This window comes from Schistocerca serialis, chromosome 8 (assembly GCF_023864345.2).
Source record: "Schistocerca serialis cubense isolate TAMUIC-IGC-003099 chromosome 8, iqSchSeri2.2, whole genome shotgun sequence".
NCBI lineage: Eukaryota > Metazoa > Arthropoda > Insecta > Orthoptera > Acrididae > Schistocerca > Schistocerca serialis.
In genome coordinates this window covers 472,970,240-472,987,926 of record NC_064645.1, presented here as the reverse complement: position 1 = coordinate 472,987,926, position 17,687 = coordinate 472,970,240, and the positions used below count along the sequence as shown (strand labels likewise).

The 17,687-nt window shown below is 39.0% G+C and overlaps 1 protein-coding gene across 1 annotated transcript; it reads right to left on the bottom strand.

The window, feature by feature from the left end:
* Positions 1-9,203: 9,203 nt before the first annotated feature.
* On the bottom strand, positions 9,204-16,086 carry LOC126416649 (uncharacterized). Its single transcript, XM_050084443.1, has 2 exons — positions 15,367-16,086; positions 9,204-9,933 (listed from the first exon to the last, which is right to left on the bottom strand). Exons 1-2 carry the CDS (start codon positions 15,688-15,690, stop codon positions 9,322-9,324), a joined length of 936 nt encoding a protein of 311 aa, XP_049940400.1. The 5' UTR covers positions 15,691-16,086; the 3' UTR covers positions 9,204-9,321.
* Positions 16,087-17,687: the final 1,601 nt, after the last annotated feature.

Genomic DNA, 17,687 nt, shown 5'->3' with positions numbered 1-17,687 from the left:
GAAGGTGTAAGTCAACTACCCTGGCCAGCAAGATCTCCGGATCTGTCCCCCATTGAGCATGTTTGGGACTGGATGAAGCGTCGTCTCACGCGGTCTGCACGTCCAGCACGAACACTGGTCCAACTGAGGCGCCAGGTGGAAATGGCATGGCAAGCCGTTCCACAGGACTACATCCAGCATCTCTACGATCGTCTCCATGGTAGAATAGCAGCCTGCATTGCTGCGAAAGGTGGATATACACTGTACTAGTGCCGACATTGTGCATGCTCTGTTGCCTGTGTCTATGTGCCTGTGGTTCTGTCAGTGTGATCATGTGATGTATCTGACCCCAGGAATGTGTCAATAAAGTTTCCCCTTCCTGGGATAATGAATTCACGGTGTTCTTATTTCAATTTCCAGGAGTGTATTTTGTTACCACTACTTCTCTGTCCAATATTTCTACTTTAGTTTGCAACCACTCAGTGTTCCGATTCACTAATTCTTACACAGTTGTGGGGTAACTCATCAGTTCCCCAGTGTAATCTCCACCCTCCTTCCTTCTTCCATCTATTGTCCACATTAAACAATGCCCAGTCCAAGTAATTAATAAGCAAGTGTTTTGTGAAGATTTGAGAGCAGCAAAGATTACAATAAACTTTCAAGTTTGCTTCGCTTGTCATGATGAGATGGCTCCAGTTCTTCTTGTCTTGGGATCTGATTCTTAAAGCTGAAAATCTAACATTAGTTCTTCACGGTTGGTTTGAACTAAATAAATTGGAAGATTGTTGTTGCAGAATTTTTTTTACGTAAATATATTTTCCACTGATTTTCTCACATTTTAGTATATCATACAGTATTTTGATTTTTCACATTAATACAGCTGGAATTACATTGTTCACACTTTTTACACAAAAATATGTCCGATCACATCAGAGGCAAGCTTACGACTCTCACACTCTGTGGAAATAACAATATTCCAACAGGTTTACAATTTTTCTTGACAAATGAATTCCTACTAGTCTTTGTTACATTATTAATTTCAATTATTATTTCATAAATGAATCCAGAAATAAACGTAGTAAACAGCACAGGATGGCGTAATTAATAATAGACATTTTAAGTGTGCAAATAATTCGTAATTTCAAATGTTTCTAAGAAAAGTAATTTTAACTGTACATTCAGAAACAGTGCTCATTGATTATAACATCAAAACTAAAGTAATTAATTTTCATAAATTTTAGTTTGAAATATAACATACTGTGTATAAAATTATGTGGAAGTTTTCAGAAAAGCAACTGAGATAATATTGACCTGTCCGAAATTCAAAAAAATAATAATGGTATCGACAGCTACTGTTGAGGAAAAGTAATGCTGGAGGAGATGTCCCAATACATCAGTCGGCTGGCGCAATAACCATGTATTGTTCAACACAACTTTATCCAAACTCTCAATTTACATGGTGTGGCAATCACTTGCTACATTGTTTCCCTTCACCCATTGTTTTATTATTTCTACTGTGTCATTCATTCTTCTAATGTCCTCCTCATTATATATCCCAAACACAATTTTCATATGTTGGCTCACAGCGTTGATCCAGGCTCTCCTTGTATGTGGCATAATCCTCAGAACCTGCATTCTCATACCTCAACTTTTCGCAAGTCCCATTTATTCTCCTACATAATTTGGCAACTCGTTTAAGCATTCTGTGGTTCTCTGCTCCCTGTTAAAAATTATTAGAGGCTGCTTCTAGCCATCTCGCCTCATTCTGTATGCCTCGTGCATTAAATACCACCTGTATCAACCAGAAATGACGGGTGATCACCACATTTTCTTGCTTTGCAAACAGCACCACTCCTTCCAGACACCGGTTCTGCAATGCTTCCACAACAATGATGACCAGAAGTCTGGTTGCTACCCGCATCAACTTTTCTTCTGGCATACCTCACCTGAGGAAAGGGATACCTAAGAGGGGTGATTGGAAAGTTTTAAGAATGGGCTTGTAATTGTACAATGGTGGTACTTACATGCTACTGTGATGCATCTCCTTCAAAATAGACCCCTTCTGACTGAACACACCGACTACAATGGTGTTTTCACTTTTGGAAACATTCCTGGAAATTTTAATTTTTTTCTGAAGTGTGTTAAGGACACTCTCTGTATTTGCCTGGATGTCTTCAATCAAGTCAAATCGCTTCCCTTTCAGTGAAAATTTCAGTCTAGGAAACAGGTAGAAGTCCACAGGATCCAAATCAGGGGAATATGGCAGTTGTAGTAGCACAGGAATTTTGGATTTGGCCAAACATTCAACAATGGAAAGGCACAATGAGCCGGAGCATTGTCATGGTGTAGCACCCAACTCCTGTCTTTCCACAGTACAGGCCTTTTCTTCCACACCTTTTCGCACAAATGCTCAAGGACACATTTGTAGTATTCCTGATTAATTGCCTGTCCTCCAGGGGTAAATTCATGATGCACAATACTGGTAGGGGGGAGGGGGAGGGGGAAATCACCAACATTGTCTTCACCTTCGAGCAACTTTGTGTGCTTCTTTTGGTCGAGGTGAACCCGGAGTCTTCCACTGCAAAGACTGCACTTTGGTTTCAGGATCATATCCATATACCAACAATTCGTCACTTGTAATTACCCTATTTAACAAATCTGGGTCATTGTCAGCCCGATTAGTCAGTTCTTGGCACACTTCAAGTCGGTATTGTCTCTGGTCACTTGACAACACTTTTTGAATGAATTCTGCGGACACTAGAAGCATGTTCAGATCTTCACTTAAAATTAACTAAACTGGACAGAAACTTAAATCAAGGTCATCAGCCATCTTCCTAATTGTAAGTCTACAATCAGAGCACACTAAGTTGTGAACTTTCACAACATTTTCATTCATTTTTGAGGTGGAAGGACAGCTGGACCATGGCTCATCTTCAAATGATTTGCGGCCATTTTTAAATCTGTTGAACCGGACAAAAACATTTGACTGGCTTATACAATTATCTCCAAAAGCTGTTTTTAATAGTTTGTAAGTCTCAGAAGATGATTTCCCAGTTTTAAAACAAAATTTCACACAAACTCGTTGCTCCGTTTTTATGTCCATTTTCACGCAGACAGAATCCTGCAACAAGCCCTAACAGACCCGCATTCAACCAGCTGCCTCAATGAACTGAATAAAGGAAACACAGTTTCCGGTCAGAGGGCATCCAAGGATAAGGAAACGACTCACTCGCCACCCCCTGTGTACCTGCCCCCCATACCAGTAAGCTGTAGTGTATCCATTCTTAAAACTTTCCAATCTCACCTCGTATTACCCTTTTCTCCCCCTAAAATCCACTGCCGCTCTCTTTGCTTATACTAAACCTACATCTAATAGATAGAAACATTCACTTATTCTGATCTTCGAGGTCTTAACCCACACAAGTTTCTAACCATTGCTTTGCCTAGAATCTCTTGTTTGCTGCTCTGCACCTTCTTTTTCAGTTTCCCTTTCCAGTCTGCCCCTCCAGTTCCTGGGAAAATATACAGACTACCTCCAAAAGGTTTCAAACATCCAACAATTGTTATTCTCACCAGCAACTGCCGTTCACTGGTGCTGTAGTTCCCACAATTTGATATAGTTGTTGATACTTCGTAAAATATTCCTTTGTCTTCCCCTGCAGAGTGTATGAAGACAATAGCACCACTCACTGACACCCTGTATCGCAGTGTTCTTGCTTCTGGCTGACTGCTTCCTCTTGCTTTTCCAGTGCCCATGTATTCGCACTGCACACCCTGTTACAAATTTCTCTTATCACCCTTGAAAACTCATTAACAGATTCTCCTGTCTTCCCCTTCTTACTTTTCAACACGTGAAACAGCACTACTGCCTCATATGACAACAATCCAGATTTTTGTGTGTCGTTTTGAGTTGTACACGGAGACCACATACCTTAAACAGACATCTCAATTGGTGTGGTATGCATCCACATAGCGTCCTAGCATTATTTCTACAGTTCTATGGACCCTTTCGGTTCTCCATTATCTTGAGGATGTAGTGGATTTGTCCTCAGTTTCTTGACACATAACTGCTTAAATAATTCCTTGAACAGATCTGATGAAGTTGCTTCCCTGAACCATTATCATCACTTCAGGTGCCCTGAACTTCAGTATCCAATTGTTTACTAGCACTTGTGCCACGGTTGCTGCCTGCTGGTTTGACACTGTGATCGTTTCCAAATATCTCAAAAAATGCTCTATAATTGTGAGTTCATACTTATTCAGTAAAGGTGTTCTGTTGAAAGGACCAAAACCTCAATCCCAAGAAATTCAAATGGTAATTTCTGCAATGGTACTCTCATTCAACACAAATCTGCTCTCTGCGCACATGGTATGCAATTCCCCACATACTGGTTCGTGTCCTCCTTCCTATTCTTCAACCAATTCCTCTCCGCTACTCTCCTGTTGGGAGACCTACATAATCCATGACTTCCTAGGGCATGTTCACATGTTACTTTTAGCACTCTATTCTGCAGCTTTCTCTGTACAGCAACACATCGTGCATAGAAAACTGTGATTGTTTACTACACTCGTCACCCGTTTTCTGCAGTGTCTGCCATTCCTTAAGCTCATTACCACCAATTTGCAACACTGCTACTTCCCTACTTAAGGCATTCCCATGTTTCCTTCCAGACTTATGTACGATCTCAGAATCAAACTCACTCAGTCTTACCACCCATGTCAACCTACTAGATGGGTCCTTCACTCCCAGCAATTATTTCAACACTGAACAGTATGTTATCACTCAAAAAATTTTCCTGTAGAGGTAACACGTGGGTGATTCTGTAGAAAAGGCTCAATATCTGTTTTTCCATCATGGAGTAATTCCTCTCTGCTGAGTTCACCTGCCTTGATGCATAGGCTACGAGTGCACCATGCCCTCTATTTCTTGAGATAACACACAGCCATGTGCATGGTTGGATGCATCACATGACAGAATAAATTCCTTACTGAAATCTGGGAACACTAATGTCGGACTTGATAATAAAGCTTCTTTCAGCCTCTCGTAGGCATGTTGACAGTCCTCTGACCAATCAAATTTTGAACTTTCCTTCAGTAGTTGTGTCAAAGATATGGCAACATCTGCAAATTACTTTATGAATCTTAGGTAGTAATTTGCAACTCCAATGAATGACTTGTTCGTTCACTGACTCAGGCACAGAAAATTCACCTGTAGCTTTAATCAACCTCAGGGTTTATCTTAACCCCATACTTACTTGTTATGTGACTGAAGTATGCCACCTCTTCCAACAAAAAATTACACTTTACCATTGTGCATATATATCGTCTATTAAACTGAGGTCCTAGAAACGACGGAGAGGCTTCATCCCGCAGTAGCCCTCAATGGTCCACCACTGCACACCGAACCCAGGGTTACTTTACGGTTCGGCCCCCAGTGGAACCCCCCAGGAACTTCTCACACCAGACCAGTGTAACCCAAATGTTTGCGTGGTAGAGTAATTATGGTGTATATGTAGGTGGAGAAAGTGTTTGCGCAGCAATCACCGACATAGTGTAACTGAGGCAGAATAAGGGGAACCAACCCCCGCATTTGCCGAGGCAGATGGAAAACCGCCTTAAAAACCATCCACAAACTGGCTGGCACACCGAACCTCGACACTAATCTGCCGGGAGGACTTGTGCCGGAGACCGGCACACCTTCCCGCCTAGAAAGCAGTGCGTTAGACTGCATGGCTAACCAGGCAGGCTCACTTTACCATACTCAACGTTAAATTTACTGCCCTCAAATCTCAGGAACACTTTGCTTAGGGGCACAGAGACAACTATATTGTCAAAATGCACCAAGCACTGTCATGGCTCCAGTTCTCTGAGAACTCCATTTAATGATCTCTGAAACATCGCAGGTGCATTCTTTAATCCGAAAGGCAGTGTCCTAAACTGATAATAACCCCACAGTGCAGAAAATTTGTTTTTGGTCGATCTTCTGGAGCAACTTCTAGTTTATGGCAGCCACTCCTTAGGTCCATAATACTTGCACAGGCCCAAATACACTGAAGTGACAAAAGCCATCGGATACCTCTTAATGTCATGTCAGACCACCTTTGCCCGGCATAGTGCATCAACTCAATGTGGCAAGAACTCAACAAGTCAATGGAAGTCCCCTGCAGAAGTATTGAACCATGTTGCTTCTGTTGCCATCCATAATCACAAAAGTGTTGTAGATGCAAGATTTTGTGCACAAATTGACCTCTCAATTATGTCCCATAAATGATGGGATTCATAATGGGCAATCTGGGTGGCCAAATCATTCACTCAAACTGTCTAGACTGTTCTTCAAACCAATCGTGAATAACTGTGGCTCAATGACATGGTCATTGTAACATGGGACATGGGAACATGAAATCCTGGGAACACGAAATCCTTGAATAGCTGCAAATGGTCTCCAAGTAGCTGAACATAGCCATTTAGTAGTCTGACCAGATCACAGTTTTCCAGTTATATGGGGCCCAACCAATATGGTCACGAGCCCAGGATTGATAGAGGTGATGATGTGCCATTAGCTTATTGCACATACCACATCGACTTCTGCGGTTATTTCATGCAGTGTTGCATGTCTTACTGACCCTACGACTTATCTTAGAAAATGGATTAAGGAAAGGCAAATCTACATTTCTAGCATTTGTAGACTTAGAGAAAGCTTTTGACAATGTTGACTGGAATAGTCTCTTTCAAATTCTAAAGGTGGTAGGGGTAAAATACAGGGAGTGAAAGGCTATTTACAATTTGTACAGAAAGCAGATGGCAGTTATAAGAGTCGAGGGGCATGAAAGGGAAGCAGCGGTTGGTAAGGGAGTGAGACAGGGTTGTAGCCTGTCCCCGATGTTATTCAATCTGTATATTGAGCAAGCAGTAAAGGAAACAAAAGAAAAATTTAGAGTAGGTATTAAAATCCATGGAGAAGAAATAAAAACGTTGATGTTCGCCGATGACATTGTAACTCTGTCAGAGACAGCAAAGGACTTGGAAGAGCAGATGAATGGAATGGACAGTGTCTTGACAGGAGGATATAAGATGAACATCAACAAAAGCAAAACGAGGATAATGGAATGTAGTCGAATTAAGTCGGGTGACTCTGAGGGAATTAGATTAGGAAATGAGACACTTAAAGTAGTAAAGGAGTTTTGCTATTTGGGGAGCAAAATAACTGATGATGGTCGAAGTAGAGAGGATATAAAATGTAGACTGGCAATGGCAAGGAAAGCGTTTCTGAAGAAGAGAAATTTGTTAACATCGAGTATAGATTTAAGTGTCAGGAAGTCGTTTCTGAAAGTATTTGTATGGAGTGTAGCCATGTATGGAAGTGAAACATGGACGATAAATATTTTGGACAAGAAGAGAACTGAAGCTTTCGAAATGTGGTGCTACAGAAGAATGCTGAAGATTAGATGGGTAGATCACATAACTAATGAGGAGGTATCGAATAGAATTGGGGAGAAGAGGAGTTTGTGGCACAACTTGACAAGAAGACGGGACCGGTTGGTAGGACATGTTCTGAGGCATCAAGGGATCACAAATTTAGCATTGGAGGGCAGTGTGGAGGGTAAAAATCGTAGAGGGAGACCAAGAGATGAATACACTAAACAGATTCAGAAGGATGTAGGTTGCAGTAAGTACTGGGAGATGATGAAGCCTGCACAGGATAGAGTAGCATGGAGAGCTGCATCAAACCAGTCTCAGGACTGAAGACAACAACAAGGATTTCCAAAATGGAATATCCCATTTCTAGCTACAACTAGCATTCTCTGTTCAAAGTCTTAATTCCTGTTGTGTGGCCACAATCATATCGGAAACATTTTCACATGAATCACCTGAGTACAAATGGCAGTTCCGCCAATGCACTGGCCTTTCCTACCTTGTGTACTTAATACTACTGCCATCTGTATATGTGCATATTGCTATCCAATTACTTTTGTCACCTCAGTGTAGTTTATGGTTTTTGTAATGTTTGGCAAATGGAAGCCACCCATTACAGTATTGGCATTCAGATGTCGAAATCGCAACAAAACCCGTACCTCCGTGTTCCACCTGCAGATTTTTTGTGTATGACAATCCCTGGAACCCCTCCACATGGGCTATTACTCTCTTCAATTAATCCCATCCTTCACCTGCTGACAAATTCTTCCAGAATTGGCTGCCGGTATCTCTGAACTATGTATGGTTTGTGGTAACACCTTTTTCCTATTGGTATCTGGTGCTGCGTAATATGCATAGCTAGAAACAGCTCTTTTTGGGGGGGGGGGGGGGGGACAAATCCCTACACTCCAAAAGTAACTCTCCCAGTCATTTTGCATTACTTTCCTTTAGGTGCTTTGCCTTTCCTTGTAATTCAGTTTCAATGGTGTTTGGAGTTTGTCCATGGTCGACACCACTTGTGCCTGAGCTCTTCCTCGTTCAGGATAACCACATCACTGACCAACAACTGCTTTGTTAACCAATAGCCCACAACGCTAAAATTATTCACAAATACAGGTACCATTTACGTCCCATACACATACAACACTTCTCTTTAGTAATCAACCCACCTGATCCAATACTTCATTTACTTCCAGTGCTTGCACCACACACAAATTGCCTACTGGGCAAGCTAGGCTCAACATTAAGCCAAAGGAATTTCCCGTTACCCTTAGGCACACAATCATGTGAACAGAAGCTTAGTGTGATTGATAATGGTTTAAATGATTTACCATTCGTGACAGACTCACCTCGTGACATTGCTAAACTGGCAACAGTTTCCCCTACTGAAACGTTTTCCCTTCAGGTTCCATCATATGGTGCCGAAGACTGATTTTAGCACAATGCTGATATAAGAATCCCACCCCAGAATCCTTTCACAGCCCTCACTCATCTGTAGCATAATCTCTACACATTGTTTGAAATGAACTGTACCCAGGCAATAGAAGGGTCTTCTCAAATTACCTACTTTTTGGAGCAAAATTGCTGTATGCAACACCCAGAAAATTTAGAACCTCTTTATGAGAAGATAAGATACAGAGCCCAAAAAATCAAATACTTACAAAGAACCAAATGCAACATCAAAACTTTCAAACACTTCAAATATTTTTTTATGGAATTTTGACACCATCTTTCAAATGGATTCTATGCAAGACGTGTCAAGCAATTTACTCAATGTTTAATGCTGACCATATAAAGGTAAGAATATGAAATACATTGTTACAAAATCTTTATTTATAACATAGTTTTAGCAGTACAAACTTGTTTCTAAGTTTACACTGTGGTGTACACACATGTCAATTCAGTCACACTACAGCCTACCCACATTACTTAATGTTTCTCAGAAACTTTAACAACAGTATCGAAAGTAAGAAACTGCAGTTGTCCACGATATAATACTTCTGAGATAAGTTTCTCAGCAATGATGCACTGTACATTGTCTGTTCTAGACATTTTACGCATTTTAGCAGCAATACTCATCCCAAAGAGGTCAAATTCATCATTTTCCTTCGATGATGATGGAAGTTGCTTGCACGGTGCCACTGGAGGCTCGTCATTCTTTCTTTCTCGCCATTCTCTCTTAGTACGTATTGAAGATAATGCGGCAGATGAAGGAGATACTGAAGACATCCTACCATTATCTGTGACTACAAACACATTGCGTGGTGCCACTGGAGGCTCATCATTCCTTGTTTCTTGCCAATCTTTCTTGGTACTTACTGAAGATAGTGAGGTAGTTGAAGGAGAAGCTGAAGGCATTGTACCATTATCTGCTACTACAGACACATTGCGTTGTGCCATTGGAGGCTCCGCATTCTTTGTTTCTTGCCACTCTCTCTTGGTACCCATTGAAGATAATGCATCAGGTGAATGAGACACTGAAGGCATCGTACTATTACCTGTGACTACAAACATAGTTGCACCAGCTTCATTTGTGGTATCCTGTGAAATAAGAGAAAATTTAATTATAATGTCAAATATATCAATACTGAAATAACTACAGAAAATTTATCATGTAACATATCTGTAGAAAGTTGGGAGTGAATTCCTTACAAATACAGTCAAAACAAAAACAAGATTTAATGAGCCTCCAATCAAAGTTAAACTCACAAGCTATCACAGAAACATCAGTGCCAATATTTCACCAGATATTCATTAATGTGCAAATGATTTGGACACAGGCACTGGGAACCATGTAGCACAGAAAGTCAACCAAGTTCAAAGAACTGCTTACTAAACACCAGTAGGTTCCATTGTGATGAGAATAAAAATTACTATCTGCTTACTACATAGGCAAGCCTCTAGTCAACATCTGCAACTGTTCACTGTCAGAGGGTGCATTCTCAAAAACATAACAGCCAAAGTAAAGAACCTCTACAAGAATGGGATGAAAAAAGATGTATCTAACAACAGGCCCATATCATCCAAGTCTGATTTTTCCAAAATAATGGAGAAAAATTAACTATAAATTATTAATAAACTTTATAGAAAAATAAATATTTCTCGGATTCACAACATGGTTTTTGTAAATCCAACTATCAAGTCTGTCATCTTTAATTTCCTGAATGAAGCTTTAAACATGACTGACATTAAAAAAGCATATTTCTGCAGTTTTCTAGACTCTAGAAAGGCATCTGAGGCCATAACATAGTGCTTACAAAACTGGAGTGTATATGCGCTTGGGGACCAGCCCAGGAGTGGTTGAAATCTTATATATATAATGTTAAGTATGGTGTAGCACAAGGATCCAAAATTTTGTTTTCTCTCTTCATAAGTGACATAACCAACCAGCCCATATCAAAATGCATTAAACTGTCTACAAAAACTTGTAATAAATATCTAGAAAAAAACAGTTGCTATGAATCTACACAAGTGAGGAATAAGTACCCTTTAACCCTATCTATAGAGCCATTTGTCAGAAACCTGGAAAATACAAATGCTACAGAGTTTCTTTGAGCATGCATCCTACAGGAACTGAGATGGGTTCAACATACATAACAAACAAGCTTCACATGGCTCCAAGCACTTTGGGACTTAACATCTGATGTCATCAATTCCCAAGACTTAGAACTACTTAAACCAAATAACCTAAGGACATCACACACATCCATGCCCGAGGTAGGATTCGAACCTGCGACCGTAGCAGCAGCGCGGTTCCATACTGAAGCACCTAGAACCACTCAGCCACAGCAGCCAGCCAACAAACAAGCAATACATGAAATACTGTCTGTTACCGCATAAAAATTCTTTGATGTTACCCATCGATGATCAATAAAAAATGTGTACTTTGCTACAGCAGAATTATACTGTGATCTGGCCAATCTTCCAGAAGATTAACCCAGATGGGGAATCTCTAGCACTAGCAGAAGTAGTTGTACAGAGCAAAAGATAATTATAAGAGGCGTGGAAAGTGCAGCTCCTAGAAGCAGACCTTAACTTCCAAGTCCTTCCACTGCCTTGTTTGTATACTTCACAAGTAACAATTTTCATTAGGGAAATTTTACATGATAATAAGCAACCTGTAGTTAAAACCAGGGTATTACTCACATAACACAAGAAGAAACCATGAGAGACATATCCAGTATTCAAATACAATCCTTCACCATAAAGATGAGAAACAACTTTGTAAAATTAAGCACAGATGATAGATCTATAGAGTGTGCAAGAAACACAAGACTTTTTGCAGAGGATCATTAACAGTCAGCTACCACTTAATGAACATCCAACAATACTGGCAAAAAGAATGTCGCTATCATCATGCTATGCTCTTAGGTTGTTAGCATCCGTTTGTAACACCCAATGTTTAGTGGTGACATACTATGCCTACGTACTCTTAGTTCTTAGCTAAGCGATTCTTTTCTGGAGATTGAATGCACAAAACATGGATACAGTTTTTAAACTGCACAAAAGGGCCTCAAGAATAATAACTGGAAGTAGCTGTCAGGCTCATTGTAAATAGCTATTTTAAAAAAAATGAGCATCCTTCCTTCACCAAGTGAGTACTCTACTAATCTGTGGTGCATATCAGGGAAAACATTACTAAATACTTCACTAATAGTTCTACACATAATCATGGAACAAGAGCCAGTTTGAACTTAAATTTATCCACACACAAAAACCTCAAAACAGCAGTTCATATCACGAGATAAAACTGTATAATAAATTGACAATAGAAATGAAAAATACTGTAACTAAAATACACCTGTTACTACAACATAGTCAAATTGCAATACGAGATAGTGGTTTGCCGCTTTCACATGGAAAAATTGTCACGATGCAAAATGCATGATAGCATATCTGCTGACTGAGTCTTTCAGGTGGACTGAGGAGCATATCTGAATAAAGTATCATTACAAATTAATGGAAACACCCTAGAGTCATCAGTGGGTGTCTGTACTGTGTGCGGCAATGACAAACGAAACTGTTTCCTATAGGCAGTTACCCGAAACAAACTGTTTGTAAATCAAGGAGCTTAATACAATAGGGAATAACTGAATGAGACAGTGCATCTGTGAAGACACTGACCTCATATTTGGGAGGATGTAGTTTCTCTCTTCGGCCATCCTGATTTATGTTTTCCAAAATCACTTAGGCAAATCAAGGGCTGGTTCCTCAACACATTGACTTATACAGTCGGCTCACAGTTAGTCGCAGGTTTCAAGTCCGTAATTACATTGTCTGCTGCTGTAAGACAGACTCGGCAATAACTACTTCTTAGTGTCTCTTCTTCTCTATTAATAGATGGCATGACATGTTATATACCATTGGAAAGCCGAGACATCTATCTATTCAGTGGCGTGTAACACTATTTCTTTGATATTTTGTGAGTTATAAGCACTGCTTTTAGTTTTTCACAGGTTTCTTCTCAACCCCCCCCCCCTCCCCACAGCCCATCACAAAAGTATGCTCCAGAAATCATGTACCAGTAGTGTGCAAAGCAAGGAAGAAGAAAAGTGATTCATGATACGAATGTGAGCAGTATTTAGTGGTTTTGTACATGCTGTAATTTTTCAGGTAGATTTCATGTAAACAAAAATTTCTAAAAGAGTATTAGCTTCACTCTTCAATAAACAGTAAGGAAAATTTTTTAAGGAATTCATACCAAAAAAGGATTATAAATTTGAGAAAAACGTATAAGACAAAATATGCTGATTTTCATAAATGTAAATAGCAAATAAATGGTTGACTATGCAAAAAATGTTAGTTAGTCAATGGGTAAATGAAGGCCGAGGCCAATCAACTGTCCCGTTCTCATTGGCTAAGTATCCTATTCTCAAAGCATTTAATTTATGCTGTGTGTTTTATATCTCGACCTATTAAATTTGCTGAGAATGTATGACATTCCTGAGATTGCCCTGACTTTTCTGGTAAAATTTAATTACCTGAGAATTCCAAGTTTTCCAGAAGAATCACCACCCTGAGTAGGTGCTTGTGAATCAATACTGAAAAACAGTTTCCTTTTAATTGTGACTATATACATATACTCAATGGAAAATTTTGAACTGTTAAGGTTTTTTATGAAGCTCAAAGCAAGAAAATAACTGTATATCCAATAACAAACGCACTCTCTGATCATAATGGACAATTAGTTAGGATAAAAGAGATAGTGTCTTACAGTATATGCACTGCTCAATCGAAATCAGTATAATTCATTAATCCAGAATAAATGTTTTTAAGCCTAGTTTACAAGAGATGGCTTGGGATGAAATTTATAATGAACTAAATGCCGACATGAAATTTACTCTACTACATGATAAATTCATGCTATTTGTAATTACATTTTCAGATAAGCTAATCAGAAAGGAATTAAACACATAAAAAAAAGAGTCATCCACAAAAAATCATGGATGACTTGAGGTATTCAAATGTCAGAAGTCTGTAATTCTGACGACTGACTTTGGGCTATACGGAATGTAGTGAAACTACAGACAGGACCACTGGCCAAAAAACAGGATACTATCACTACTGAGTTGATGGAAGGGCTGTAAATGAAATGTCACAGGTAGCTAATATATTCAATACTCATTCATTAAATATAGTAGAAAATATAGGGACACACAGCTCAAGATAAAAATCACAGCAGTGCAATGAAAAAGCAACTCTCCTAAAATTCATTCATATGAATGCATCACAGACTTCTCCGTCTAAAACTAATAAAATTATGAATTCTCTCAAACAGAAAAGCTCATTTGGATTCAATGGTGTTTCCTAAAGAGTACTAAAACTTTGTTCCTATAATATAAGTCCTGTCTTATCTGAAATATGTAATGCATCACTAATCCAAGACATTATTACAGACAGACTGGAAAACACCAATGTTGTTAAAACCTCTATAAGACACACAATAGAAATGCCAGTATCAACAGACTGTTTGGCTACTGACACCATTTTCCAAAATTTTTGAGAAATGATGTATTCTGTAACAGTAAACCACCCAAGCAAAAATAATATCCTCAATAAAACACAGTTTGGATTATAGAAGAACTGCTCTATTGAGAATTCGATTTTCACATTCACTCACAAAATTTTACCAACATCAAATAACAAAATAGCACCGGCTGAATTACAATATTCTAGATAAAGTGAGGCTTTATGGAACGGATTGTATAGCCAACCAGGATACTGTCATATCCAAACAAATGCAGAAAGTTTTACTTCTCAATTCAATCAATGTAATCAGGAGAGAGACTTTTGACTGCGGAGATATCACATATGGGGTTCCCCAATGCTCAATGTTAGGGCTGCCATCATTCCTCATATATGTAAACAACCTCACACTCCATATACAAGAAACAGAATTCGTTATTTGGGTGGCTGACACTAATATTGTAATTAATACAAGTAAACATACAGCAACAGAGGATATGGTAAGCAATGTTCATGGATGTGCCATTGGATTTTTGTTTGTGAATGGTCTCATTCTGAATTTTAAATAGACAAGTGTTGTAGGAAAGTTGTGGTAGAATGTAACTACTTCTGCATCTGTAAGCTAGCTCAGGTTCTATACACTGTAAGAATAATCAAATCAGTAGAAAAATGACAATCATTATTCCACATTAAGGTTGCCTTCAGTTAAAAAGGTGTGCACAATGCTGTAACTAAAATTTTTGACCACTGACCAAGACATAAAATATCTGACAGCACAACAAAATTTGAAAATAAAGTGAAAATTTAAAAGTTGATGGGTAGGAATCTGGAACATCTCTATATTTGCCTTGACCAAAGCGATGCAACCATTTTCGACCAGTGGGAAGGGCTGGTAATCTGTTGTGAATGGCTTTAAAAGAAACCTTCTTAGATATTTTCCCTGTGTTTGGGCGATTTATTTCTGATAGCTGAAGTCATTTAAACTTGTTTTCCAGATTTTCGGATTACCTTTGCATTTTGAATCTCCACGGTATATGCCACAGGCTCATGTGATTCGTAATCAACAATATCTGTAGCAGCGTACATAGCCTGTTGATTATTCTGTTCATCAACATCGTCACCAACACCACCTGACGCAGATGACACAGCTGCCGCACTGACGCTGTGCACTGATAAAATTGTTGGATGCTTTCGCTCCAAATGTTTTCTCAAGTTAGTCGCAGTCGATTGGAAACGTAATCTGCGATCACATATATCGCACTGTGCAATTCTGTTACTGGGGTCTGTTATAGAAAAATATTCCCATAAATACGACCTCTTTCTTCTAATCATTGTTGAGATGCACTCGGAAAAACAAAATTGAATGTAAACTTTCTATACTTCTATTTCCTACCCCATACCATATTTTCGCAAACCACGAGTGTACGAATGCAGCGAAAAACGCACAACAAACTCGGAACCGTACACCAGTCACTGCTTCCACGTTTTAACAGTGATACTGATAGTATGGTGTAACGACTTCCCACTCAACGCTCTAAGATTACCGAAAGTAAAAACTGTGCCCCAACTTCCTATCTGCTTGTAATACAAGTGAATAAGGAATCACGTAGCTGTCATATAGTATAAATAATTGAGAAGTCACAGTTTTCTAAATTACAAGACATCAGTTTTGAGTATATTTATACTCTATTTACTAAGGTATTTGGCAGTGATTTCCGTCACAACTAAAAGTCACAGATAACAACTAAAAGTAGCATTCCATCTTCGACCATAGACACTAACCTACGGTCGAAGCCTTGGTCGAAGAGTTACATTCAACTCTTTAAGCCGGGTTTACACACGCAACTAATATGACCCAGAACTTGTAGCTTTCAGTAGCCATCATACAGGGCGTCACAAATTCTGTGTAGTTGCACAGCTTTCTGTTAGAGTCAATTGAAATCATATGGCGGGTATTAATGTTATAATTCAGGTTATGGCATTAAAGGTGTGACGAAAGTTAAATACAAGGAAGACGAAACACAAATGTTAGATCTGAAAATAGATTTCACACATAGATAAATCAGAGACCGGAAACGTATTTACAAAAGAAATAACACACAAAGACGGAAATCCTCTCTACTATGGCAAACTAAGCAACAGGTGATATGTAAATATCATCTGCAAACACATAGATACTTTCTTTCTTTCTCCTTTTCTTTATTTTCGAGTTTCAAGGGTCTTTGATACGAGTGTATCGTTACGATGAATAACGTATCAGACTATTACAGTAATAACAATATGTAAATGTTCACGAGGCTTACTATCTAAATCATGTATAAACAAAAACATGAAGTTCAAGTGTTCAAATAATAACATATATTATAGTACTAATGATGATCACACAAATAAATTATAAGCCCTACACTCTCATTTAAATAAAAAAACATTGTCAACAATTGATATATCAGTGCTACATAGACATTTCTTACCGGAATCGTTAAAATTAAACACTTTTTTAATTGCATTGTTTAGGATGCAGTGGCGTAGCTACGTAGCCATGGACCCCGGCGCAAAAATGAAACTAGAGCTCTATTGAAGCTAAACTAAACACTTTATAGATGCAAAACCACTTTGTCATCAGATGCTTACCGCCAACTGCACTGCATAATATAGTATATCTACTTACTACTAAGTGAATTATTATGTGTAATGCAGCAGATAATATTTAATAATACTGCAAAGGTGGAAATTTGTTTGTTTGTTATGCTATTGCACAAAAACTACTGGCTGGGTTTGTACACAATTTGTACACGGATAGATTTCGACCTGGATAGGACATAGAATACCTTCATACCGATAAAAAGATCCCATGGGCAGAAGGTAGTAAGAAAGATAGTAAGAAATAAATAATTTCTCAGTTATGAAAACATGGCCCCTTGCCGAGATGCACGCTGGTAACGGTGAAGTCAGGACTTGCGCGTCTGCGGTAACACATAGGTGCGGGGAGGCGGGCTATTGCAGTGCTGACAACTCACTCTCGCTTAACTAGTACACTGTGAGCTCAGTGCGCCGCAACGATGAGCCTGATTTCGTTTAGAACTAAGAATTCCGAGCTGTAATTGTCGGTAAGCGTCGAAGGCAGGGGCCATGTTTCCTTGGCTGTAGTATAGTACATTACAGTTAATAATACAGGCAAACAGTAAAACCAAGTAGTCAATTTCTCTTTAACAATGTATTTTACAATCTTTTTCTTGCTTTATTTTTTGCAAAATCATCAATAAGTACCGTTAAATCTAGACCTGATGCGGCCTTGTTTTCGACTGCAGTGAGTGCCAAATATCAGAGTC

Excerpts from the sequence above, each read along its gene's own strand:
- LOC126416649 (XM_050084443.1), bottom strand. The coding sequence starts at position 15,690 with ATGATTAGAAGAAAGAGGTCGTATTTATGGGAATATTTTTCTATAACA. Across the intron at positions 9,934-15,366 it reads TGGAGATTCAAAATGCAAAG|GATACCACAAATGAAGCTGG; the intron begins GTAATCCGAAAA and ends CTTATTTCACAG.